Here is a 26026-nt window from a genome sequence, read left to right as displayed (position 1 = left end):
CACTAGCAGATTTGGATATTTATCAGGAGAGACATCAGATTGGGTGCTTGCTCTGTGCGCTGACTGCCTGATAAGCCTGGCTATTTATAGTGCTAATTCCAGATGTGCATAACTGTTCTGTATAAGTGCCAGCTGCTGGTGAGTGGGTTTGGTGGTATCTGTAAGAAAGGTAGGTCAGAGCACAGATTCGGGTTATATGATCAGGGTCTAACTGATCACCAAATGTGGGGCTGTGAAGGAATTTTTCCCTGGATCAAATTGGCAGTGACCTGGGGCGGGGGCGGGAAATTGCCTTCCTCTGAAGTGTGGCATGCAGTTTGCTTTCCAGGATCATCTCTTCCTGTGGCACATAATAGTTTAGGCTCCTGAGGGCTGTAATACCTAAGTCTAATTTCATTTGTTAGGTTTAGTATTTGGCTGCTGGGTGGTGGTGGTGATATGCAGGAGGTTAGACTAGATCAGCAGTTCTCAAACGGTGGGTTGGGACCCAAAGTGGGTCAGGACTCCATTTTAATGATATGAATTGATAATGGCCTGTAATATTCTGAACAAGCCTTACAGAACTAAGAGAAACTTTACTGAATTAAGTGAAACCTTATTGAATTAAAGTTAGCACCTCTGGAGTTCGTTGTATTATAAATGCAAATGTTTATGTACTGTTGTGAGATTGTATGGAACTTCTTTAGCAGAAGGACAAGATTAATGCAATCTCTGGAAGGTATGAGAAAGCTCAAAGATCTTTTTGGAACAATGTGTTGGAAGTGGATTTCCTTAGGAAATACATTGAGGTGAGAAGAATGCAAATTCTTCCCCTCCGAAGCCAACCTTTTGAAGATATGCCCTGGGGAGGGAGAGATCCTTTGTATACTTACTAGCTGCCTCCAGAAACTCCAGTTCTAAGACTTCTGAACTGTATAAAAAGGGAACGGAACGTGTTCTGAGTGGACTTGTTGTGAGCTGGAGCTCTGTTGAACTTGTAACAACAAGGATGCCCCTAGGGAGGGGTATTAAAAGATGCACTTGCCAGAGCCCAAGAGAAAGGGGGGAGGGATAGCTCAGTGGTTTGAGCATTAGCCTGTTAAACCCAGGGTTGTGAGTTCAATCCTTGAGGTGGCCACTTAGGGATCTAGGGCAAAATCAGTACTTGGTCCTGCTAGTGAAGGCAGGGGGCTGGACTTGATGACCTTTCAAGGTCCCTTCCAGTTCTAGGAGATAGGATATCTCCATTAATTTAATTTATAAAGTTAGGATGAACTCTAGTAAGCTTATTAGGTCCTTTTATTTATTTTAATATGTTTTCTCTGTAATGCTTTGTACTTTAAGAATAAAATAGGCTTGACTAGAAAGAACTTTGTGGTAACTTATGTCTGTAGCAATTACAGTATTGTCCATCTCTGAAGAGAAAGCAAGCAGATGTCTTAAGGTAACCTGTCCATGCTGGGAATGACAGAGTGAAGGCAATGGAACTGTCCAGCCTGGGAAAACCCCACTCATAAGGGAGAGACACGCTTGTTTCCACTCAAGAGAGAGAACACCTGGGGCGCTGGAAGCGGAGAGTGGATGCCCTGGCAGGACCACTGAGGGGGAATCCAAGTGCAGTCATAGGCACTGACTTCATGGGTGCTCTGGGGCTGGAGCACCCATGGGGAAAAATGGTGGGTGCTGAGCACTCACCAGCAGCCCTCCATCAGCACCTCCCTCTCCCCCCCAGCACCTTCTACCTGCTGGTGGGCCGCACCATTCAGCGCCTCCTGCTACCTCCCCATGCCTCCCACCCACCACAATCAGCTGTTTCGGGGCGGGAGGGGGAGGAGTGAGAACAGGGCATGCTCGGGGGAGGGGGCAGAACAGAGCAGGAAGAGGTGGGTAGGGCAGGGCAGGAAGAGGCAGGGGTGGGGCCTTGGGGGGAGGGATGGAGTGGGGGCAGGGCCTGCGGCAGAACCTGGGATTGAGCACCCCTCACACATTGGAAAGTCAGCACCTGTGAGTGCAGTTGCCCTAAACCGTGACAGTCCTTTCTGGCCTTAAATTCTCTGTCTCAAAGTTTGCTTTCTCTATTTGCATCTACTTCCTTATTATCAAAAGTTTCCAAGTTCTAAAAATCCAAAATCCTTTTAGTTACACACCTGATATTTGTCAGCTCCCCTGAGGATTGCAGTCATCCCACATTCACAGAAATCAGTTCTGGAGGGTCTTCTATTAATGGCATAATAATCAATGCAGGAGGTTGACAACAGGATATTAAAGATATTAATCAAAGTCTGGAGAATAAAGTCGTCTGACAGGGATTAAGAAGCCTGCAGTGACTGCAACTGAGTACAGACGGAGGTAGGAAGAAGATGGGTAGGGAGAGACAAAGCAGAAGGGGAGAGAGACAGAAAAAGATGGGTTTAAAACACCCCCAGGAAATAAATGTGTGTGTCACCACCTCCCTTAATAGTTCATTAGTTCCAGCTACATGTACTTATTTTTGGTCTATGGAATGTTCAGTCCCTCCTGGTGGGGGGCACTGAGAAATTGTTTAACTTATATTAATAGATAACCTGATCCTATATGATAGGCAACTAACAGGCAACACCTGTGAGTTTGGGGAAGCATGGGGAGTCATTAGGTGGAGCCCACAGCTTGGGATATTACAGAGACACACTCCTGCCTTCTGTTTGTCCTTTTGGGGTCTGTGTGGGGGAGATGAGTAGGAGGGTTGTATAGTGTTCCTAAGAATGGTCTGATGGGGCTTTGTCCTTGCTTTGTCCTTCCTTTAGGGAACTCTCTTTTCTTTGCAGTTACTTGCTTTAAGACAGCCTTTGATATCTTGTTTATAAAAAATGGGTCACAAGGGTTTCTCTTGCCTTATTGAGAGGACGTGAGGACCCATCTCATGCCATGATACACAAAACTGCCCGTTTCTCAGCAATGGCTTCCAAGAGAAGATTTCAGTTTTCATTAATAGGCCTTTCTTGTTTAGAATAATGCAATACTTCAGGAAAAAACCCACACAAAGCATGTCATTCACTCTTGACAACAGGAATGTGGACCTCAATACAAGGGAGCGCGCACCCGGACGACAAAAAAGCCCATTAGGATACAAGGACCTGATTTAGTCTAACACTTTTCTGAAATGCTGCTCTCCTTGGTCAGGATGAGAACCTAACATCTTCCACTTCGTGCAAACACTGGAATGATTGTACTGGAACTGCCATCCCTTTGTATCATAATGCAACAGACTAATGGCCCATCCAATAGTGGCCAATGGTGGATGCTTCAGAGGAAAGTATAAACGTCCTAGTGTGCAGTACTATGCTGTGACACTAACAAGTAATCAGTTTATACCATAGATCACCATTAGCACTTTTATCTTAGTGTAAAAGTAGATAGTATGAATATTATTATTGTGCTTACTAATACTAATTTACACATGTATGATACATATATGGACCTGTATTTTAATTAAGCAGCATGGGCCATATTAATTCTTGATGTAGTCCCATTAGCCTCTCTGTATCAGTTACCTTTTCTATAAAATGGTGATAATCATGTTTACCCAGCTTTGCCAAGCACTTTGAAAGCGATGGAGAAAGGCCTATAGAAGTGTAAAATATTCATAAACAGAATTACAATACAGGGATAGTTATATTCCTTTAACACAGAGGGTTGACGAGCAGGGCCAGCTCAGGCTTTTTTGCTCCCCCAAGTGGCAAAGGAAATTAAAAAAAAAAAAAAGCCGCGATTGGCAGCACTTAGGCAGCAGCTCAATCGCACCGCTTCAGTCTTCGGCGGCAATTCGGCAGCGGGTCTTTTGCTCCGAGAGGGACTGAGGGACCCGCCGCCGAATTGCCACCGAAGACCGGACATGCCGCCCCTTCCCATTGGCCGTCCCAAGCACCTGCTTCGTTCACTGGTGCCTGGAGCCGGCCCTGGTGATGAGGGTTTGATTAATATCTGCTTGGAGATCATTGGCTACAAAGCCTTAGAGAAGTAGCATTTTGTTACTTTTCTGCAGCTCCGCCCAAACATACCACAATCAAAATTATACAGCACTCCCCTCCACGTGCGCGTGCATACACACAAACACACACTATTTTTAAACTTCTGCATACTGTGTATTCAGTTTCATAACCTGTCCTGCACAGTTAGCCTTTCCCACCCCTCAATTATCATTTATTATTTACAGCACTAGTAAGTGCAAGATGCTCGACAGACAAAGTCATGTTTTCTGTCCCAAGGAGCTCAAAAGAAGACACAAGTGGCATATACACACAAACAGAGGGGGATATGGAGAAGGAAAAGTGTCACAAATATAAGGCCCGGGGTAATAAAGAATACACACAAACATCTTGCAGTTACACTGTTACAGTATCTGTAAGTAGTCACATCTGTAATTTATTTATTTTTCTAGTCGGGGGAGGGAGGTTGGAAGTGGGGTGACATGAAAGACAGAGGTGGGAAGGTACTTCTTCCCCTTTTGAAGGATATTAGTTACTATGAGCCAGGTTCTGCCATCCTTCTATCTGGTAGTATTTTACTATGGGAGTAGTCACATTGATTGCAATGAGGCTACTTGCATATTAAGGTATGGTTCAGTGTACACAAGGATAGCAGATTTGGGTCCTATGGAAGCAGTGGTGGCAATACTAACTCTTTGATATCCACAAGTGCAGCAGACAGGCCATTTATATTGTGGCCTGAAAGTCCCACACTGGTTTGGGAAATGCAGGAATTTGCATGAAGGTTTTTGTGGCCACATACTATAAAAAATACTTTTTTGTTTTGAAAGGGAAGCTACTGTCCGGAGTTTGTGTCTTCCTGATTTTCCTGAGCCTGCAGAACTGGTGTGGAAATACTTGGACCTTTCCACCTTCCTCCTCCTCTACCTCTTGCCCCTTTTGATCATCACCATCACCTACACACACCTGGCCAAGAAGCTGTGGCTGCGCAATGCCATTGGGGACATCACCACGCAGCAGTACATCACCCACCACAAGAACAAGAAGAAGAGTATCAAGATGCTGGTGTTGGTTGTGGTGGTCTTTGCTGTCTGCTGGTTCCCACTCAACTGTTATGTAGTGCTCATCTCCAGCCTTGGCATCAAGACCAAAAACTCCCTCTATTTTGCTCTGCACTGGTTTGCCATGAGCAGCACTTGCTATAACCCTTTCATTTACTGCTGGCTGAATGAGAGCTTCCGCTCAGAGCTCAAGTCCTTACTCAGCATGTGCCAGAAGGTCCCACAAACACAAGACAATGTGTTGCCAGCTGTGATCATGGCCTATCGAGAGGCATGGATCGAGCAAGCCAGGTACAAGCAGAGGCCTTCCTCACAGAGCATTCGCTCCACCACAAATGTGCAGACAGTCAACACAGATTTGTGAGTTGGACATTCAAGGTGAGTTCAAAAGGTTTGGTGGCAAAGGGCTTTATTTATGATGCATTATTCGTGTCAACAGGTTGGGGGGGAGTTTTAGTAGAGGAGTTAAGTATGCCAGGAAATGAGAGATTATGGATATTGTTGATCCAGAGGCATAACATGAAAAGGGAGATGTGATGTGGTATGCCAGACCTTCACTATCCCCTGCTGTGGCTATGGGCACCCCCCTGTCTAGATAAGCCACTCAGGCTCAGATACTAACAAGACTTGATCCTCCAGCAGCTTGAAGGGTCAGGCAATGGCCAATCAGGAGCTGCCAGGTGAGTTACGAAGGCTTCCCTGCTTTGTCTAGGGGATAGTGTGTGGTGAAATGAGGACAAGAGAGGAGCTTCTTTGTCTGACTCAAGACTAAACATGCCCAGTTTTTTCAGTCTTTCCTCTTTTATCATTTTTGTTGCTTTCCTCTGGACTCACTTCAGTATGTTCACATCTTTCTTAAAGTGTGGCTCCCAGAATTGGACACAGTACTCCAAGCTGAGGCCCTCACCAGGACTGAGTGGAGCGGGCCAATTACCTCCTTTATCTTAAATACAATACTCCTGGTTACACACCCCAGAATGATATTAGCCTTTTTCACAACTACATCACATTGACTCATATTCCATTTGGATCCATTATAACTCCCAGGTCTTTTGCAGCAGTATCACTGCCTAGCCAGTTATTCTCCATTCCTATTTGAAGCAGAATGGTGTTCAGCTCACTGCCACTGACAGATGCTTCCTAAAAGTAGGGGGACCGCGAGGCCTGCAGCTCCCCTCAGCTGCACGCATGGCTCTTACCCCACTCTGGCTTCCGGCCTGGCCTGGGGGTGAGGACTTGGGGGCCGAAGAGCACAGCTGGGCCATGATAAGAGCCATGCGGGCAGCTGTGGGGGGCTGTAGACCCTCCATCTGCCATGGGTGGGGAGGCCAGGGGCTGCTCTCGGACCCCACCCACCCTGGGCAGGTGGAGGGGCCGGGCTCCCCGGCCTAGTTCTGGCTTCCAGCTTGTCCAGGGAGGGCAGGGCCTCGAGGGGAAGAGGAAGGGCGGGGCATGGCCCCTTCCCTTCCCCCGCCCCCATTCCAGCACCCCTACCTCAAGCTTCTCCATCAACCAATTGATACTAATACTAAGCAATGATGGTGACAAAGCAGAGCCTGGCCAAACTCCTGTGGAAATAGGAAGCTATGTCATGTATCTGCTATTGACATGAATACATTTATTATTCATACAATGCCACAGATATCCATGTCACAATCCTGACAAATAAAATAGCCTTATATGCTGTTTTATATGTCTAATGATCTCTAAGCACCTTGAAAGCTAACAGTAATGTGCATATTATATGGATAACTTCACCCACTATTGAGGTCCAGCCACCTTTGCGATGGAACATGGCTGCCATTTAACAGCTAATAACACCACTGCCAACAGGTTACACCAGAAAGTGAGGAAGGATCCATTGAAACTGCAGGGAAATTTAGGTAACCAGGATATATTTATCTGAGGTAGAATTTCACCAGGACATCAGTGCAACAGTGAATTGAAGACAGGACTAGGTATCAAGGACCCCTGAGCAGCTCTGGCACTGACTTGCTGTGTGACTTTGGGCATTATCTCCAATAGGTATAACTGAAGAGGACAGTTTATCCCTGCAATTAGAATTGACTTTAAAAATGTGTTCATGATGCAGGAACCAGAATGGAATCCAAGCCGTGTAGGAATTTGGGCAGATGCTGAGATTTCCACTCCAACTCTTGTGGAAAGTGCATAGGTATTTTCATAACTGCAAATAGTTAAATGGAATCCAGCAACAAGCCCTGGTGTCAACCTTTTAAGAAAGATGTTGAAATAATAGAACGAAGAAAGTGCAGAGAAGAGCCACAAAAATAATTTGAGAGCAGGAAAAATGCTTTTCTGTGCGATTCAAGGAGTTCAATCTCTTTAGTTTGACAAAAAGAAGATCAAGAGATGAACTGATCAGTGTATGAGTGCCTTCAGGGGGAGAAACATACCAGGTACTAAAAGGATCTTTAATCTAGTGGAGAAAGGCATAACAAGGCCAATGGCTAGAAGTTAAAGCCAGCCCTACTCTAATTAGAAATAGGGAACAAATATTTAATAGAGAGGGTGATTAACCATTAGAACAGGGGTTCTCAAACTGAGGGTCCGGACCCCTCAGGGGGTTGCAAGGTTATTACATGGGGGGTCGGGAGCTGTCGACCTCCACCCCAAATCCCGCTTTGCCTCCAGCATTTATAATAGTGTTAAATATATAAAAAAGTGTTTTTAATTTATAAGGGGGGGTCGCACTCAGAGACTTGCTCTGTGAAAGGGGTCACCAGTACAAAATTTTGAGAGCCACTTCCTTAGAACAAACAACCAAGGGAAGTGGAGATTCTCCATCTCTTGAAATCTTCACATCAAGACTGGATGCCTTTCTGGGAGCTATGCTTCAGTCAAACTCAAGTTATTGGTCTCAATAATGGATGAATTTCTATGGCCTGTGTTATGCAGGAGGTGACTAGATGATCTAATGGCCCCTTCTGGCCTTCACATCTATGAATCCAGCTCACTCTCCCACTGCAACGTTGGCTCTGTATATCTAACAAGAGTAAAAGCAGACAGAACTGATTTTGGCAGCAACATTAGCAGATATAACACAGAACACACACACACACAGTGAGCATGTCCATGAACTGTGGGTCATTATTACATAGCAACTTTTCAGAGTGGAACTGCACTTTAATATCAGGTCCTAGTTTGATTTATTATAGTTTGGGATTTTTTATAACAACATTAATTGAGTGAATGGATTTACACTGGCACTAAGCTAGAGGCCATGAATGTTTTCTCAGGACTGTAACATTTATTAACTTAACAGTTATATTACTCTATAGCGTTACTGCCTGTTACATCATAGTCTCAGTTAAACAACCGAGTTTACAGGAGCACAGCAACGGTGAGGATTTTATTTTTTCCTTGGAAAGATTAATCTAACTATGCTGAAGCAACTCCATTAGCTAGAGGGAACTACAGAGACAGGAAAGGAGAGGGAGACACAGGGTGACAGAGTCAGGAAAGAAGAAAAAGATTTAAGAGCATTCAAAAAGAAGGAAAACATTTTTGCCTGTCTGACACCTAGAGGCAGCGTGGTTCAGCAGACAGGTCCCTTCACCCTGAGTCAGGAGACTTGGTTTCTATTTCCAATCTGCTAGTTGGCCTCAGGCAAGGGACTTCCCCTCTTTATGACTCTGTCTGTCTTGTCTATGTAGACTCCAAGCTCTTTGGGCAGGGACTGTCCCTTGCTATTCATTTATACAGTGCCTTTGTCAATTGGGCCCAGATCTCGATTGGGACCTCTAGGCACTACCATAGTGTATCTAAGTACCAATAACAAATACAGACATTTTTCTCAGTGTAGGCAGGTATTAAGGGTAATTTTTTTTATTTGGTCCTGCATACAAATACTTACTGCCCAATGCAGATGAACCCCGCCCGAGGCAATTAAGCTCTGTTCCCGAGTCCCTAGGCTCAGAGAAATACATTGTTCTCAGAGAGAGATGCTTTTCTTATGTGAACGTCAGTGAAAAAAGAATTATTCCAAGAAATACTAAGACATTTCAAAACGACATTAAGGACTCATTTAGCAGACAACATAGCAGGAAGACAGGCTGCAGTAAACTAAGTGTCTCACAGCAGGAAACTTACGCTGGCAAATACCAATTCACTTCTGTTAACTACTGGGAATAGGTTTTTGAACTTTTTATTCAAGGAGGGGGTAGACAAATGCATTAAACTGAAGACTTTCTCTGGCAAACATCCCATTTTACCTAGTATCAATAAGGCAATAACGGGGGAATTATATTGTACCAGGCCAAAAAGTGCAGATCAATCTGAACCACAGCATCCTCCATGGACATAGCCTTAGCCAGTAATGTATTGTAACCATAGAGGAGGTAGTATGGTCCAGTGGATAGACAGGGTACATCCCTGGAAGTAAGATGACCTGAGTTTTAATCCAAGCTCTGCCATTGCCCTGTTTCTTGACTTTGGAACTGGAATGTGATCGAGAGCAACCCCTGCAATAAACCAGACAGATAACTTCTAATAAACAGGCTTTCAATTTTTAGTAGCATCAGAGTTGAGCTCACGGCTTGAAAATGTATGGTGGGTTGCATGCATCCAATGGGTATATCAGAAATATTTTTAAAGGCAATTCTTTTTGGAAGGAGAAGTCTCTTCCTTTAGATTGGGGAAGGGTAGGGAACAGAATGAAATATACTGGTAGAAGCGAGGGACAATGCTAACCAGAGACAGAGACATAGAATATCTGGAGAGGGCTCCGTTTTCCTGACACCAGTTCATTCTCCAAACCTGGGGACTTTTCTCCTTTTGATTCTTATCTATTTAATTTGTAACCATAGAACAAAAAAGTTATCTTTCTAGTTCTGAAATCACACCCTGCAAAACCTATTGTTTGAATCCACTAGCTTGAAGCCGTCAGAGGTCATATATCATTTGACCAATTTGACAATGTAATCAGCAAAGGAAATTGCTCTAGTGACAGATAAGATATGGTAATGGGTGGTTTAAAACCGAAGATGGAGAAAGTAGATGAGGATTCTTCAGGTAATAGAGTGGAAGAGTAGAGCCAGAACTAGAAAACTGATTCCCCCTTCACCCCCCCCCCCCCACACACACACCTTAAGCATTTGACCTAAAGCTTTTCTAAGGCCCCCAAACTGGGCAAATGCCTTCTACTGTCCAAAGAATCCTTTTCCAGTAGCTGACCCCCATATCATAGTCCTCTGGTTGGGAATATATTTTATCACAGGCCTTGGGGCTGTTTAATTCAGCTGATAGTGACAGGGCTGAACATCTATCTCTTGCACAAGGTTCTTTAAATGGCAGTTCATCTTTGTTCTCGCTCTTAGTAAGTCTGCCTGCTGAAGACTCTTAATAAACAGCCTTCAAGATTGTATCAGTGAAGTGCCCAGGTTTCAAGTGCAATCTGCTAAATTATAAATCCCGAATGAGAGTTTCATTAGGAAGCGTTATTAAAAAAGGAGAATATGGCAGATAGAGGGTGAAGCAGATACTGTTTTTATATTAGCAAAGATAGTTTTGTTTGTTTTAAACTCCCAGAAGAAAAGTTCACGGGATGGCCCAACTGCCCAGTTGTGTATAAAATCTATCACACCACAAACTAATCACCTCACTGATCACAATGCAAAGTCATAGCTGAAAACAAAATGGAAGAATATTTTCCCAACAGGCAAAGGGAGGGGCTTTTGCCATATGCTGCAGTAGTAAAATTAGAAGGAACATCTGTATTTTCTCTCAGGCGTGACCTGAAAGAATTCCTTGGAAGGCAAGGTCTAAGATCACTGGATCCCAGCGGACAACATTGCTTGCACACCACAGAGTCATAGAATTCAAGGCCAAAAGGGACCAGCACATCAGGTAGTCTGATCTCCTGTATCCCAGGCCACCAACACTGCACAGCACGTGCGTGCTAAAGCCAAAACGGAAATTAAAACAAGCCTTCAGGAGACAAAACCATTATGTGCCACAAGCAGAGAATAGGAGGGACTGAGGTGCACCATACCTACAAATAAAGCACAGAATATTCCTTTATCTTCTGATATGGACACAGTGCTAATTGAATGATAAAAATACCAGTTAATGAATATTTTTGTTAATGCAGGCAAGAAGTTTGGGTTCACTGTGATTAATGAGGTCTTGTTATTACTACAAATATTCAGATGACCACCACGTGAAAACATTCACATATCCTGAACATTTTGCTGATTTTAACACAGGATTGTTCTTCTGAAAATCCATACCTGACAAACATGTTCATTATTTGTTATTCTTTAGTGTCTTACTTCAAAAATGTTCAGTCCTCCATCATGGCACAGAAACAAGATTGTGTGACTTAGAATACAGACTAATCTAAGCAAACATTTCACAAACAACTGTGATGGGATCCCCTGGGTGCAGCTTGGGACTGTGGGACTGCAGTACCCCCTTAACTCTCCAGCCTGGGCTGTCTCTCACAATGCCTTGCTAGTGACAAGCAGCAAACCCCTGCAGGTGCTGTTATCACTCAGCACGACCACAGGTGGAGCCCCACACCCAGCTAGATTGCATGAATGCTCCCAGAGCCACTCATGAATCACACAGAGAAAGGCACCAGCCAAATTCCCCCAACTCTTGTGTCCTAGTCTCTGGGGATCTAATATCTGGGCAATTCCACAACTCACAGCATATTTTAGTGACAACCATACACACATTCTCAAAACTTCATATGGATTAATGATATACATATTTAGATGGAACAGTAGGTTTCAGCAGATCATAACCTTTCCCATGGTACCTTACATGGCATGCTTTATATGCAATATCACAGTTCTATACAAATGATGAATATGGGGGCTATAGGATGCTCCCTTGGGGTGTAGAGTGTCACAACAACCAAAAGTCAATGGGAGTTGAGATTTTAACTACCATGTGTGCCTTTGAAAATCTCCCCAAAGCCAATTAATATATGACTATTAAATATGTTCAGATACCCTTTAAAATAACCCACCAAGATGCACATCCGCCTAAAGTGGATAACCTTAGTATCTGAGCACCTTGTTGTAACCATTGTCATTTCTTTCCCCATCCCTCTCTACAGTTTGTTATCCCCACTGATCACATTATATCTAATATGAGATCTAAGTTCTTTGGAGAAGGGACCATCTCTTTCTATGTGTTCTGTAAAAGTTCCTATCATGCTTTGGGGTACTATAAAATAATCATAGCAACAACACAAATATTGACATCTTTCATGTGAAATATAGAACTGGGGATCTGACTAGTTGTGGTTCTTAAAAGAGCATATGAGCACTCTTTGTAGGCAGTGGGGTGTTGGCCTCAGTCCTCTGATCAAATTCAAATTACCATGATTATGTTGTACCTGCCTTGAAGTCCTCTTGTAGTTTAAACTACAGAAGTTATTCTTTACTATTCTTGCTTGACACTATTAGGCAATATTGTTGGCATAGAATGGCTGCTGTGGTCCACCCAGAAACATCTTCCATTTCAGTGAGTAATCCTTATACAGAGTCAATAAAATGACTTGGGATCCTTCCAGCTGAAAAGATTCTATGGGAATGCAAAAAGCAACAGAGGGTCCTGTGGCACCTTTAAGACTAACAGAAGTAGTGGGAGCATAAGCTTTTGTGGGTAAGAACCTCACTTCTTCAGATGCATCTGTCTTGCATCTGAAGAAGTGAGGTTCTTACCCACGAAAGCTTATGCTTCCAATACTTCTGTTAGTCTTAAAGGTGCCACAGGACCCTTTGTTGCTTTTTACAGATTCAGACTAACACGGCTACCGCTCTGATATATGGGAATGCAAGTTATTCTATTATCATTGTCAGCTGCATGGGTATTGGAAGACATTTGATGCCTCTTCTAAATTTATTTTCTTGCTCCCTTTTGATATTCCTTACTTTTTTTGAATTGCTTCATGTTTACTTTTGAAGGAATAACATACCCCTCCTCATACAGGTGGGTTGTCTACTTTGTTTCCCTCTTGTTTGCCAGCTCTCTGCCATTACACTTGGCCACCTCTTCCCTGGATCTGTTGCCAAGGTCAGCTCTTCTTTCATTGCTGAGATTGCTTCCCTAGACGAGCATATGTTAAACACTGGCTCTGTTAAATCATGATAATTACTTTGCTGTCTGTAACAGTAATTATCTATGCCTTTTTAATAAAATTAATTAATTCATGGAGATATCCCATCTCCTAGAACTGGAAGGGACCTTGAAAGGTCATCGAGTCCAGCCCCCTGCCTTCACTAGCAGGACCAAGCCTGGATGAGATTCAGAACCCAACAGGCTTTCCCCATTGCAAGAGGCTTCTCTGTCACTTGAAGGTGTCCCCATTAATACAGCAAAGAAAGAAGACACCGATAGCAGCAATTCTCTCACATTTAGGTTAACGATAGAATGTATGATAGAAAAAGGGTACGCTGGCTGGTTTGACTAGCAAAGTCAGAGTGGCAAGAAATTGTATCTACACTAAACTCAACTGCATACACTAGACTTCTTATAATAATTTATGTATCCTTTTTATTGGTCTAAAGTTCTGAAAAATACACGTAATCTGTCCTTGCTAGAACACAGACTAAGGCCTGAATCAATGAAGTACTTAAAACACACGCCTAACATTTAAGCATATGACTTCGGAGGGACTAATCATGTGCTTAAGTACCTTATTGAATTGGGGTCTTAATCAACTTTGTATAAAAAAATCAAGATACTGTTGAACCCAAAAGTGAATCTCTTAGGCCAGGATTGTCATTTACTATGTTTGTCCAGCACTTAGCAGAATGGGGCTCCAAATTGGCAGGGCTGTAGGCGTTACCATATATAAATGTTTAATAATAACAATAATAATCTCCCCTTACTGTTGGTAGCGGTCTGGATATTTTCTTTCAGACTTCCAGTGACTTGAGATGGGGCTGCTGTGGCATTACCACAATGCTCAGAGATTCCAAGGCCGGAATGGTTAAATACCCTCATTGTTAAAAGGTTACACTTTATTTCCAGTCTGAGTTTGTCTAGCTCGACCTTCCAGCTATTGGATCATGTTATATCTCTCTCTGCTAGATTGATGAGTCAATTATTAAATATTTTTTCCCTTTGTAGGTACTCATAGACTAATCAAGACATCTATTAGCCTTATTTTTGTTAAGCTAAATTGATTGAGCTCTCTGAATCTATCGCCATAAGGCAAGTTTTCTAATCCTTCAAATCATTCTTGTGGTTCTTCTTTGAACTCTCTTTAATTTGTCAACATCCTTCTTTATGTGTGGACACCAGAACAGGACACTGTATTCCAACAGCCATCACACTAGTGCCAAATACAGGATTCCCCTGTTTATGCATCCATGGATTGCATTAGTCCTTTTAGCCACAGTGCCGACCTGGGAGCCCATGGTCACCTGATTATCCGCCATGATGCCCAAATCTATTTCACAGTCACTACTTCTCAGGATAGAGTCCTGGATACTTATTTAAGGTGGGGAAGATGGAGAGACACAAATCCAAGAACTCTCTCTGGTCATGATTGCCATTCATTTAGAGTTGAGTGCCCAGTTTTGGCCAAGTACAAGTGGCCCCTTCTTGGCCAAGGGACAGAGCTTCTTTGATACAGTGCAGTAGGGCATAGACGTTGAGGGAAGCAGGCAGCTCTGTAATGTAGTTATTAGGCTTTTAAAGTGGAGTTTTGGGGTGGCAGGGAGAGGCGTTCAAGGAGGTTTGTGTGATCTTGACCTATTCACGTTCTGTAGATATAGTTCTGAGTTCTGTACCTTTGACACTTCTCAATGATAAATCATCTAGGCAAATGGGTGATTTGGTGAATTAGTCATTGGCAAGCAAACCCCAGAACTTCCTCTCCTGTACCCCAGTTTCACTAGAAGGCAAGCCTGTCACATTGAAGGTTTGGTGAAATGTCTGTTCCAGGGAAAATTTTGGAGCACAGGCTGATGTGAGTCAATATGTGAGGATTCAGGAGAGATGTGTCTAATGACCAATTAACAACATGGATTTATTAACACTAGCTCAAGCCAAATGAATCTAATGGCCTTCAGCATAATTACTGATGAAATAGATAATGGGGAATGTGCTGCAGAGGATATTTGAATTTCAGAAACACGTTATACGGTCACACTACATAGCGAACAAAGACGCAGGAAAAATGCCAGCTAGATAAAGATAACCCACCATGAATTAGAAATTAGCCAATGAAGGAGAAACAGTATAATCATTAATTGTAGCCCTTTGAATGTGAAACAGTACCAAAGGCCTGATTCAAAGCCCACTGATGTCAATGGAAAGATTTTCATTGATTTCAATGGGCTTTGACTCAAGTCCCAAGTGTAGCAAGTATCACAGATGTCACTATAGGAAACTACACTGAATTTTTCATTGATGACCTAGAAGAAGATGCAAATGTAACCATACTTAGATTTGTTCCCACCAAGATCAGAGGAGGGGAAGCAAACAGACAAGCAGTTCAGAAGCAAACTGCAAAGATATTGTTTACAAAGAGCCAAAATCACTGTTTCAAATAAATAGGTCCCCACCAGGGCCGTCTCTAGCCATTTGGGTGCCCTACGCAGACCCCCATGGGGGGCTGTGTGGGGCCCCAGGCCTCCCCCCCCCAGGGTCTGGGAGCAGGAACTGTGGGGGGGCACTTTTGGGGGCCCCCATGCCCAGAGTGGCCCGGGGGATTAGCTCCACTTCCCTCGCCCCGGCCCCAGCTGTGTCACTCGGGGGAGGGCACTTGGGGGAAGGGATTCCCTACTCACCGGCAGTGGCTGGAAGCAGAGTAGCCCGTCCCAAGCCCGCTCTACTCTGCCAGCTCCCAGCCGTGGCACTCCGCTTCCCGCCGCCGGTGAGAGCCCACCGCCGGTGTGGCGATCCTTTCCCCAACCCGAGCAACATGGCTAGGGCCGGGGCAAGGGAAGCGGAATGGGCTGGGGCCGCATCTCTCCACTTCCCACCACTGCTGGTGAGTGCCGGGGGCGATCCTTTCACCAGTGTCGGGAAGCGGAGCACCGTGGCTGGGAGCTGGCGGAGTAGAGCAGGCTGGGGCTGGGTTTCTCCACTTCCCGCCGTTGCCGGTGAGTGCGGGGTGACTGGGGGGAAGAGGTGGAATGGGGGAAGGCCGGGGGCAGAGCAGGGGGGAAGGGGAGGAGGCAGAGCGAAAGGAGTTGTCCGAGGCCCCACACCCTCCTAGGGAAGGCCCTGCCCCTTGCAGGAGGGGCCAGCCAAGGGATAGGGCTGGTCACCGGGGCTGGTGCTGCCGCGTATGCAGCACGCAGCTGCGTAGGGCACCATGCAATTTGGGGCAATTCATGGTGCTCTGCGCAGCTGTGTATGCTGCATATGCCTAAGGACGGCCCTGGGGCCTGCTGCAGCAGAGAGAGAAGTAAAAGCTTTTCTCTCAGGTCAGGACAACTTGCTCTACAACTCACTGGCTGAATGGTAACATGTCTGCTTCCCATAAACAGGGCTGGTCTTACCATTAGGCGAACTGAGGCGGCCGCCTCAGATGCCAGACTGTGGGGGGGCGGGGCGCCAGTAGGACCCAGAGTGTAGAAAATTGTGTCTGCTGCATATGTATTCTCTCTGCTCTAGATGCACAGAGATGGTGGAGTGCTGTGCTGGAGGAAGGAGGGCACAAGAGACATAACAGGCAGGCAGGAGAAAAGGTGAGAGGGAATAACAGAAAGCAGCAGGAGCTGCAGGGAGAGAGAGGAGGAGGAGCCTCTTATGTACCTCTCTAGCACCGTTAGGAGCCTGGACTGATTAACACCAGCTTCTCAGGGAGCTTCCTGTTTCCTGCTGCTTCCCTGAACCCACTTGAGGAGAACGGGCAGTCAACTGAAGTGGTAGGAGCCAGTTAGGCCCTTAAGACGCTGATATCTTCCCTCACTCAGGCCCTGCTACTAGCCTGCTTATTTGTCCCTGTGACGGGGCAGCACCGCCCCGCACCAGCCCCAGCAGCGTTGGTCTGGTAGCACTGACAGCGGAAGTCCCGCCCCGTCTGTACTGGGCATGCTCCAAGTGCTCTGAGAGTATAAAAGGAGGGAGCCCAGCTCAGTCTGGGCTGGTGGCCGCAGGGGAACGACCTGCCCGGGAAGCTCCTGTGGAGGACCAGCTACCAGCTGCGGAGGTGCTGGGGACTGAAGCCTCTCCAGGCCAGCTCGAAGCCCTACTACAGGAGGAACCCAGGGAGGCGACTGACCCAAAGGCCCGCAGGAAACCTAGGGACTCGTGGGAGACCTCAATACTCAAGCCGGTAGGAAGCGACCCCGTGTGTGTGTGTGTGTGTGTGTGTGTGTGACGGACTGGTACCTTTCCCCCGGCAAGACTCACAGTCCCCTTCAATTGAGTGTTGAGAACCACTATATCTGGCACAGAACAGCAGTCATGAGTGAAAGAAGAAAACGCTCCTCTGGGACAGCATTCAGAAAAAGAAAGCAAGCAAAGGAAGCTTTTCTATCTAAGCAGGAAGGAGCTCTCCTGAGATACATAGACACAAATGTTCATGGTGAGCCTTCCAGCCCCAATGAGGATGTGACTGGTGAGGAGAAGCCTGATCTTCCAGTTAGTCAGAGTGCAGGTGACCTGGCAACTACTGCAGCATCCATATCTCCATCTCAAATGGTGTAACCATGCACATTTCTGAAGAAAAGTGTAGATCAGAGAAGAGTGTGGTGGAGGCTCAAGAAACCGATGCTGCTGAGTTTAGTTCCTTTAGTCTAGATGATCCAGGACTGAGCAGTAGCCTGAGGGACTTCCTTGTATTGCGTGGGCCACAGCAAGTGAAAAAATTCATGTTCCCCAAAGACAATGAAAATAGAAGTTTCCATCCAACACATTACTGGCGTGAAATCCCCAATGGTGACAAAGTGGAGAGGCCAGGGCTTACGTACTCAAAACCCCAGAATGCTGCATACTATTTTTGTTGCAAACTCTTCCAGTCTAATGTTCCAGTCACACTGGGTTCTACAGGAACAAAGGACTGGAAAAATCTGGCTAGAAATCTGGCATGCGTTGAGAAGGTAGCAAATCACCAGAGAGCATTCCATAGGTGGAAAGAGCTTGAGATGAGACTAAGATTAAAGGCCACCATAGATGATCAGCATCAAAAGAAGATTGCATCAGAGTCTCTTTACTGGCAAAATGTTCTGAAAAGGCTCATTGCCATTGTGAGAATGCTTGCTACCCAAAACCTAGCACTGCGTGGCACTTCAGATCAGCTGTATGTGCCAAACAATGGAAACTTCCTTAAAATTGTGGAGCTGATGGCTGAGTTTGATACTGTACTCCAGGAGCATCTAAGAAGAGTCCCCACCCAAGAAATGTACACACACCACTACCTTGGAAAAACAATTCAAAATGAGATCATACAGTTACTGGCAACAAAAGTCAAACAGAAGATTGTGGCAGATCTGAAGTCAGTAAGATATTACTCTGTTATTCTGGACTGCACACCTGACATCAGCCATACGGAACAAATGACTTTAATGGTGCATTTTGTAACAACAGAACCTAGTGAAAATGTCCCTGCAATGGTGACTGTCAGAGAGCATTTTCTAGAATGTATTGACATTGATGATACTATAGGAGCTAGTATGACAAATGTGCTTCTTAAAAAGCTGGAAGATACGGGAATTGCAATAGCTGACATGAGAAGTCAGGGCTACGATAATGGTGCCAACATGAGAGGAAAGAACAGAGGAGTGCAGACATAGATCAGAGAATTAAACCCTCGAGGTTTTTTTGTCCCATGCAGTTCTCATTCATTGAACTTGGTGGTCAGTGATACAGCATCAGCTTCTAGTGAGGCTGATGAAATTTTTAATGTAATTCAAAGCATCTATGTATTTTTCTCTGCATCAACTCATCAATGGCAAATTTTGAAGCAACATCTGGGAACATCCTCTCTGACACTGAAACCACTGAGTGCCACACGATGGGAAAGTCAAGTGGAGGTGATAAAGCCTGTCAAACACCAAATTGGGAAGATAGATGATGCCATAATTGCCATTATAGAGGATAATGCTATGACAAGAACTGTTCATGGGAGAACAATGACAGAAGGAAATGGAATCCCCAGAAACATACATAACTTCAAATTTCTGTGTGGCTTAGTGTTGTGGCATGACATACTGTTCGAAATAAATGTTGTAAACAAGAGACTCCAAGTTGTTGACCTTGATATATCTGGAGCAATGGAACAACTGGACAAAGCAAAGTCATACCTACAGTCTTACCGGTCAGATGAGGGATTTCAAAACATTCTGAAGAGTGCACAGAAGTTGGCAGAGGAACTTCACACTGAAGCTATTTTCCCACACATTCAAGAATACAAAAGTCACCGAAAAGAAGACATTTTGATTACGAGGCATGGGATAATTCCGTAAGAGACCCCAAACAACAATTCAAAGTTGAATTCTTTAACCAGATACTAGATTGTGCAATACAGTCAGTTGCAAGAACGTTTCATGCAGCTCAGGGAACACAGCAGTATATTTGGGATGTTGCATGATATTCCAAAACTCCACACTATACCTGAAGAAGACCTACACCAGCAATGCAGGACACCAGAGACAGTGTTGACATATGATGACATGCGCAATATTGATGCAAGTGATTTAGGTGATGAACTGAAAGCCCTTTCAAGATACATTTCAGCAGGATCAACTCCAAAGGCTATTCTGGAATATATGTGCACAAATAAGATGACCACCCTCTTTCCAAATGCTTTTGTTGCTCTGTGCATACTTCTAACACTTCCTGTAATAGTTGCCAGTGGAGAACGCAGCTTCTCCAAGCTGAAGTTAATAAAAACACATCTACGCTCCACAATGACACAGGAGAGGCTGGTTGGCCTTGCAACCATCTCAATAGAGCATGAGCTCTAGACTGTAGACCTTCAGCAGGAAGCAGTTCAAATCTTTGCAACCAAGAAGGCACGGAAAGCACCACTTTGATTATTCAAACAGATAAAAATGGCAGTGTTTACTATGTAGACAAGAAAAGTTACATTTGCTGTTCAGGAGTTTGAAAGTTAAGTGTTACTTAAAATTTTTGAACAAGGTATTTAAAGTTTTTAGTTTTCCTTTATTGGGGTAGGTAGCAGAGCAGTACCATGAGAGGAGTAGAACAGGAAGAAGGCAGAATTGAGACCTTTCAAAGTTTTGGCCCAAGCAAGGGGGTATGGGGACATCATTTGAGCTCCCCACCTCAGGTGCCAAAATGTTGTGGGCCGGCCCTGCCCTCACATCATATATTTAGCGACACAGGGGTAATTTCAGCAGGTAAGCTACATTTCTGAACTTCCTACACTTTGGATGAAACCCCAGTTGGAAACCTCTGAAGGACACAAAGGCAGATTTATTAAACCAAATGTAATTTATTTCAGACACTCTTTAAAGAAGCTAAGCTCTAAGGGATGGTCTGCTAGCTTTGAAGGCTCAGATATAGCAGAAAGTCAGATGAGCGGAACGCATACAAAGCCTATTCCCTCACTCACTGCTATGGCATATGGTCCCAGCTTTCTGAATAAAGTGTCATTATTTTCTTTCTGAATTTGTCCCATTGAAATCCTTCCATCCTTTTCATTCTTCTCTCACATTGCCTGCCTGAATCTGCTGCACATCGTTCCAGGCCTTGGCATTCTCCTTTTTCTTTTGACAGCAGATATTTTTTGCCAGTGGTTTGCTTATTAATCCAGTATTTTACCTTTCATCACCCGGCCCAGGGCTGCAACAGAAGATAAAGCATATTCTTGTCTTCTTGATTGTTGCCTCAGCGCCTAATCCTCCTACTAGTGTGTGAAGGGCTTAGATACAGCCTGTTGGGGGAGGAGAGGGAGTTCTCTTGGACCCACTTCTGACAGTTTGCCCAGCTACAGGTCCGAACATTCAGTCCAGATTGTTTATGAAGTGGTGTTTTGTTACACACTCAGTAGATGTTGTTTCTTTGTATTCTTTAGCATCTATTCCCTGAAGAGGGCTCATGGCCTTCAGGCTCACCGAGATACTAAAATAAACTAAAAAAGGCCTTGAGAAAAATAAAATCTGTCTGACACAGGGATGGATGGACTGACTGCAATATCTGGGCGCAATCCTGCTTTCACTGAAGTCTGTGGGGAAGAGAAAGAGAGAGTTCAACACTACTCTCTCTGCTGACTAGTACCAGCTACTGGGAGGTCCTTCTGCCATGGTTCAAGACTCTATTTTCCCACCTAGATAACGGATGGCTGGACAGCCCCCGTGCCCAGCGCTGTAGCAGAACACTGTTTGTTCTCATGAGCTTCGCAGTGCCACTCTGATCTGACCTGGCAGTGTTCATGCTCAGCACTTAGCTATCGAAGTTGTAATAAGCGGAGCTTTTTTTTCTTTCTTCCCTTCTTCACACAACACACAGTCAGTCTGTGGAACTCTTTGCTAGAGGATGTTGTGAAGGCCAAGACTATAACAGGGTTAAAAAAAGAACTAGATAAGTTCATGGAAGATAGGTCCATCAATGGCTATTAGCTAGGATGGGCAGGGATGGTGTCCCTATTCTCTGTTTTCAGGAAATGGTTTTGTTACTGGGAAAGGAGTCCACCTGAGACTAGATTGATAGTCTAGGGAATGGGTGACAGGAGATGGATCACTTGATGATTACCTGTTCTGTTGATTCCCTCTGGGGCACCTGGCATTGGTCACTCTTGGAAGATAGGATACTGAGCTGGATGGACCTTTGGTCTGACCCAGTATGGCCATTCTTATGTTCTTATGAAACTTGTAAGAGGGTTTAGTTCACTTTCAGTAATAACTCCTACCCAAACCCCAGCTCTGATTGAAGCAGACATCAGCACACATTCATTAGGACACTTCAGAGAGTTTGGTTATCAATCTAGTCTCAGTGGACATCTTTCCCAGTAACAAAACCACCACAGATTGCCATGATTGGCAGCCTGTGCTTAGTCGTTTCAAAGATATTTTATGACAGGTGTATTGGCAAAGCTGTGTAGGGGGTCTGAGGACTGGAATAGAACTTAACTGCAGTGAGATTCATGGACAGTGCTAATGGTGTGTGACCAGGACTGGAATAACAAAGGGTCCAGAATTGGCATCTAAACCATGCTGATTGTCACAATAGACATGCCATGGGCTAAATTTGATTAAGTAGAACTGAGGCTTATTGGAAGATCTGAGTGAGGGAAATTTTGCATATCATCTGTCTGTCTAAAGCTTGGATAGCATCTATTTCTGGCTCAAGTCATTGCCATTAGCCCCTTTTTTAAATTGACACCACAATTTCCCCCCAAATTAAAACAAAAAGACAAATCTACCTCCCCACCCCTTGCACTTTCTTATGTAGAAATGAAGATGCATTTAATACATTTAAACAATATTTGCCCTAAATATTTGCAATTTGCTCTCCCACTAGCCAAGCCTGACCTCTACTTCCCATTTCACCTGAACCAAACTCCTTGTACAACATGGTGTCATCATTGGACACAGAACTGACTCTCAAGTGCAGCTTTCCAATATTATATGTGCACACAAATACGTTCCTCTTGTTGAACCCGATAGAAAATGTGGGTCTGGCTTTGTGATAGGGAAATCTGTCTATTTAAGAGACTGTTGGTTTCTTTTAAAGACTGCTTGATCTCTAGGACAGGCTTTATTGAGTCTCTATAGCAGCTAGGAACATAGGTATTGTCATATGACGTTGGACTAGTGGTCTATCTATTCTGGTTTCCTGTGGCCAGTATGAGATGCTTCAGGTGAAGGCGCGTAAAACCCTATAAGTGACAATTATGGAATAACCTGCCCATAAAGGAAGTTTTGTCTTAAGTTTTCTAAGTTAGTGATCGGTTTATGCCCTGAAACAATGAAAGTTTATATCCCTTCTAAATTTTATATCCTATCTAGTGTATCTCTGGAGTCTCTTGTTATATGTACAAAATGTCTAGTCCTGTAAACCTCTGGGCTTCAGTGATAGCCGTGTACACAATGACTGATATTCGAGTTCACAACTTCACTGAGAAGTGATGGCTGGGAGAAGAGTATATCTACCCTCCAGGTCTTTGGCCTCCACCTCCAAGAGAATTTCAGTAACTAATCAATAGCCTAAACAGTTGTCAACTCACCTGTCTGTATTGTTCTTGAATCTATGTATATGGTCTTCTTGTTATGAAAAGGGGGAAGAAGAGGGAGGGAATCGCGAATATTTGTCACTAACAATTTCAGCTTTTATTTTCTGCTCACTCAGGATGAATGAATTTTGCAACTCTGGTGGGAAGTGCCATGTCAAGCAACACTCAATGGAAGCACAGGAGAGATCAAAGAGCAGAATTACATTTTTGATCATGGGGTTTGGAGAGGAGGGAAGAGAATCTAAAAAGATGCACCCATTAGGAGGAGAAATAAATGGAATAAAAAGAGCAAGGGATTCCCTTCAAAAGTTCTCCTCACTTTGTCCCCTGATTTTTTGGACCTTTTCACAAATCACAATTAAACGATTTAGAACTTTATAAAAAATGTTTGACAGGAGCTGTGCAGGAAGCAGATGTTTTTCCCTTTTATTATGACTTTCAACCTTCACTTTCCAGTAAGGGTCTTGTGCTTGTCTGAGTTATTGATCTGTCCAGATGTAACTTTTTATTTTTTCAAAAGCCAGCAATGGAGCTTAAAGCATCAGGATCCTGTCTGTTCTGTGGATTTACTGCATCTCCTTGCTGTCATGACTGTGTGATGTTTCCTAGTTACCTCTTGGTGACTGGGGCATAATAGCATGGAGCTTCCTGGCACAGCAAGAACCCAGCTGATGTTCAAAGTTCCTGGAAATGTTTCCTCATCATTAGTCTGGGATTTTTAGTTAATAAATAAATAAACTATGTTCCTCGTTGGTCAAATTGTGCAAAGAAAATGGGCCTTAGAACAAATAGAAAGTTTGTATGTATTAAGTGAAATTAATAAAAAGATGTCACATCCCTAAGTCTGTCTATGAATGTTAAAAGTTACAGATGGAAGAAAAAAACAAACAAACTGTGGGATCACCCAGTTCAGCTCCCAGGCGCAAGTCTAGACTGCCCCATACAGGACATTTTCTAGCAAAATTATGGCTCATTATGGGTGATTTCAAATGAATAAATTTATATTCAGTGTATGCCATTAAAAATTCAACATTTGCCACACAATTTCCCCCAGTTTTGTGTTCTGAAAATGGGGCTGAAATTAATATGGATGTTTATTTTCACTGGCATTTTCCGACACATTTTAATGATGTCTGTCATGAGAAGTTTTAAAAGGATCCTATTGGAGTAGATACCTAATTGATTTTCAGTGGAAGTGGGGTGGTGTCTGCTTTGAAAAGCCCAGCCTTAGAATCTAAAGTAAAATTACCCTTTCCAATTAGAACAGTTGGAGGGTAGGTGAAATGTTGGATTGAAAGTACTCTACAATCTCCTTTTATGTGTGTGAGACATTCTGGGGAACAATCCAGACTAGTGGGGGGGACTGTGTCGCCCATGCCCTGTAACCTGGGGTGCCCTTTATAATGCTCTGCTGTTGTAGCCTCCAATCTGGGCTGCTCACAAACAACCTCCAGCATGTAAGTCACTCCCAGCTATGTCTGTGTGTACTACAGCCAGCCAGCCATACCTTGGCTCTCACCAGCCTTGGTTATGCAGCAGGGCAACCTCAATACACCCCCAGTCCTGGATCTTCCCCCAGAAATGTTTGTCCTGTACTGCCCAGCCCTCTCCTGGACAGTACAAATATAATAAGCCTGTTATTCCTTTAAGGGAATAATATGCCAGTTTATTATTTTAAATAGTTATCCAGGCACTTCAATTTAAACACACTGAATTAGATTAAAACAATGAAACAAGTTTATTAACTACAAAGACTGATTTTAAGTGAGTACAAGTAATGAGGCGTAAAAGTCAGAAATGGTTACAAGATAAAACGCTTACTGGTACTTAACTTAAAAATTATATTAGATTCAAAGCTTCCTAGCCTTCAGAGCAAAGTTTTGTCACCACATGCTTTCGGCAGTCTTACTGACCTAACTCTTTAGGTCAGGACCCTTGCCCCCAGAGTCCAACAGCTGCTTCCTTTGTCTTTTCAGGTGCAGAGAATGTGATGGGCAGGGAGAGAGAGAGGGGTTTCTTGGAGTGTCTACCACTTCTTTTTATAAGAACAGTCATACTGGGTCAGATCAAAGGTCCATCTAGCCCAGTATCCTATCTTCTGACAGTGGTCAATGCCAGGTGCCCAAGAGGGAATGAACAAAACAAGAGATCCACCCCTGTTGCCCATTCCCAACTTCTGGTAAATAGAGACTAGGGAGACCATCCCTGCCCATCTGGGCTAATAGCCATTGATGGACCTACCCTCCATGAATTTATCTAGTTCTTTTTTGAACCCTGTTATAGTCTTAGCCTTCACAACATCCTCTGGCAAGGAGTTCCACAAGTTCATTGTGCGTTGTGTGAAAAATATTTCCTTTTGTTTGTTTTAAACCTGCTGCCTATTAATTTCATTTGGTGACCCTTAGTTCTTGTGTTATGAGAAGGAGTAAGTAACACTTCCTTATTTACTTTCTCCACATCAGTCATGATTTTATAGACCTCTATTATAGTCCTGTCCCCCCTCTTTGAGAAGCATTTCCCCAGTTGGGAGCAATGAGACAGGCAGTCTGCGTGGAAGGAAACTCCATGCTGTTTCTTTGCTAAGATGTAGATTTATGCCCCTACCCCTTTCCTGCCAAAGAATGGCCACTTAGCAGGTAATTGTCCATCAGTCTTTGTCTCTGAGAAATGTGTTTGGCCACTGCCCACGTTTAGTCATGATCTCAGCTCATGTTTATAACTTCACATGTAACACACCTATGTGCATTTTGCCATGCTATTACTGATCATCAAATTATGAGGTTTTTAAATGATTCCTCATAAGGCATACTTTATACCATGGGTTGGCAACCTTTCAGAAGTGGTGTGCCGAGTCTTCATTTATTAACCCTAATTTAAGGTTTTACGTGCCA

General features: G+C 44.0%; 1 protein-coding gene across 5 annotated transcripts in view; it reads left to right on the top strand.

Annotated features, from left to right (window-relative positions):
* LOC101946875 (G-protein coupled receptor 83) overlaps positions 1–23977 on the top strand; it is a 40881-nt gene extending 16904 nt beyond the window's left edge. For all 5 annotated transcript variants that reach the window (XM_065556572.1, XM_008172852.4, XM_008172854.4 and 2 more), the window contains 2 exons: positions 4775–5383; positions 23252–23977. In XM_065556572.1, coding sequence (XP_065412644.1) covers positions 4775–5369 — 595 coding nt within the window. In that variant the 3' untranslated portion in view covers positions 5370–5383; positions 23252–23977. The remainder of the gene's footprint in view (positions 1–4774; positions 5384–23251) is intronic.
* The last annotated feature ends 2049 nt before the right edge of the window (positions 23978–26026 follow it).

This window comes from Chrysemys picta, chromosome 9 (genome assembly GCF_011386835.1).
Source record: "Chrysemys picta bellii isolate R12L10 chromosome 9, ASM1138683v2, whole genome shotgun sequence".
Taxonomy (NCBI): domain Eukaryota; kingdom Metazoa; phylum Chordata; order Testudines; family Emydidae; genus Chrysemys; species Chrysemys picta.
The sequence above is the reverse complement of the archived record's forward strand: the minus strand, read 5'-3'. Positions and strand labels throughout refer to the sequence as shown.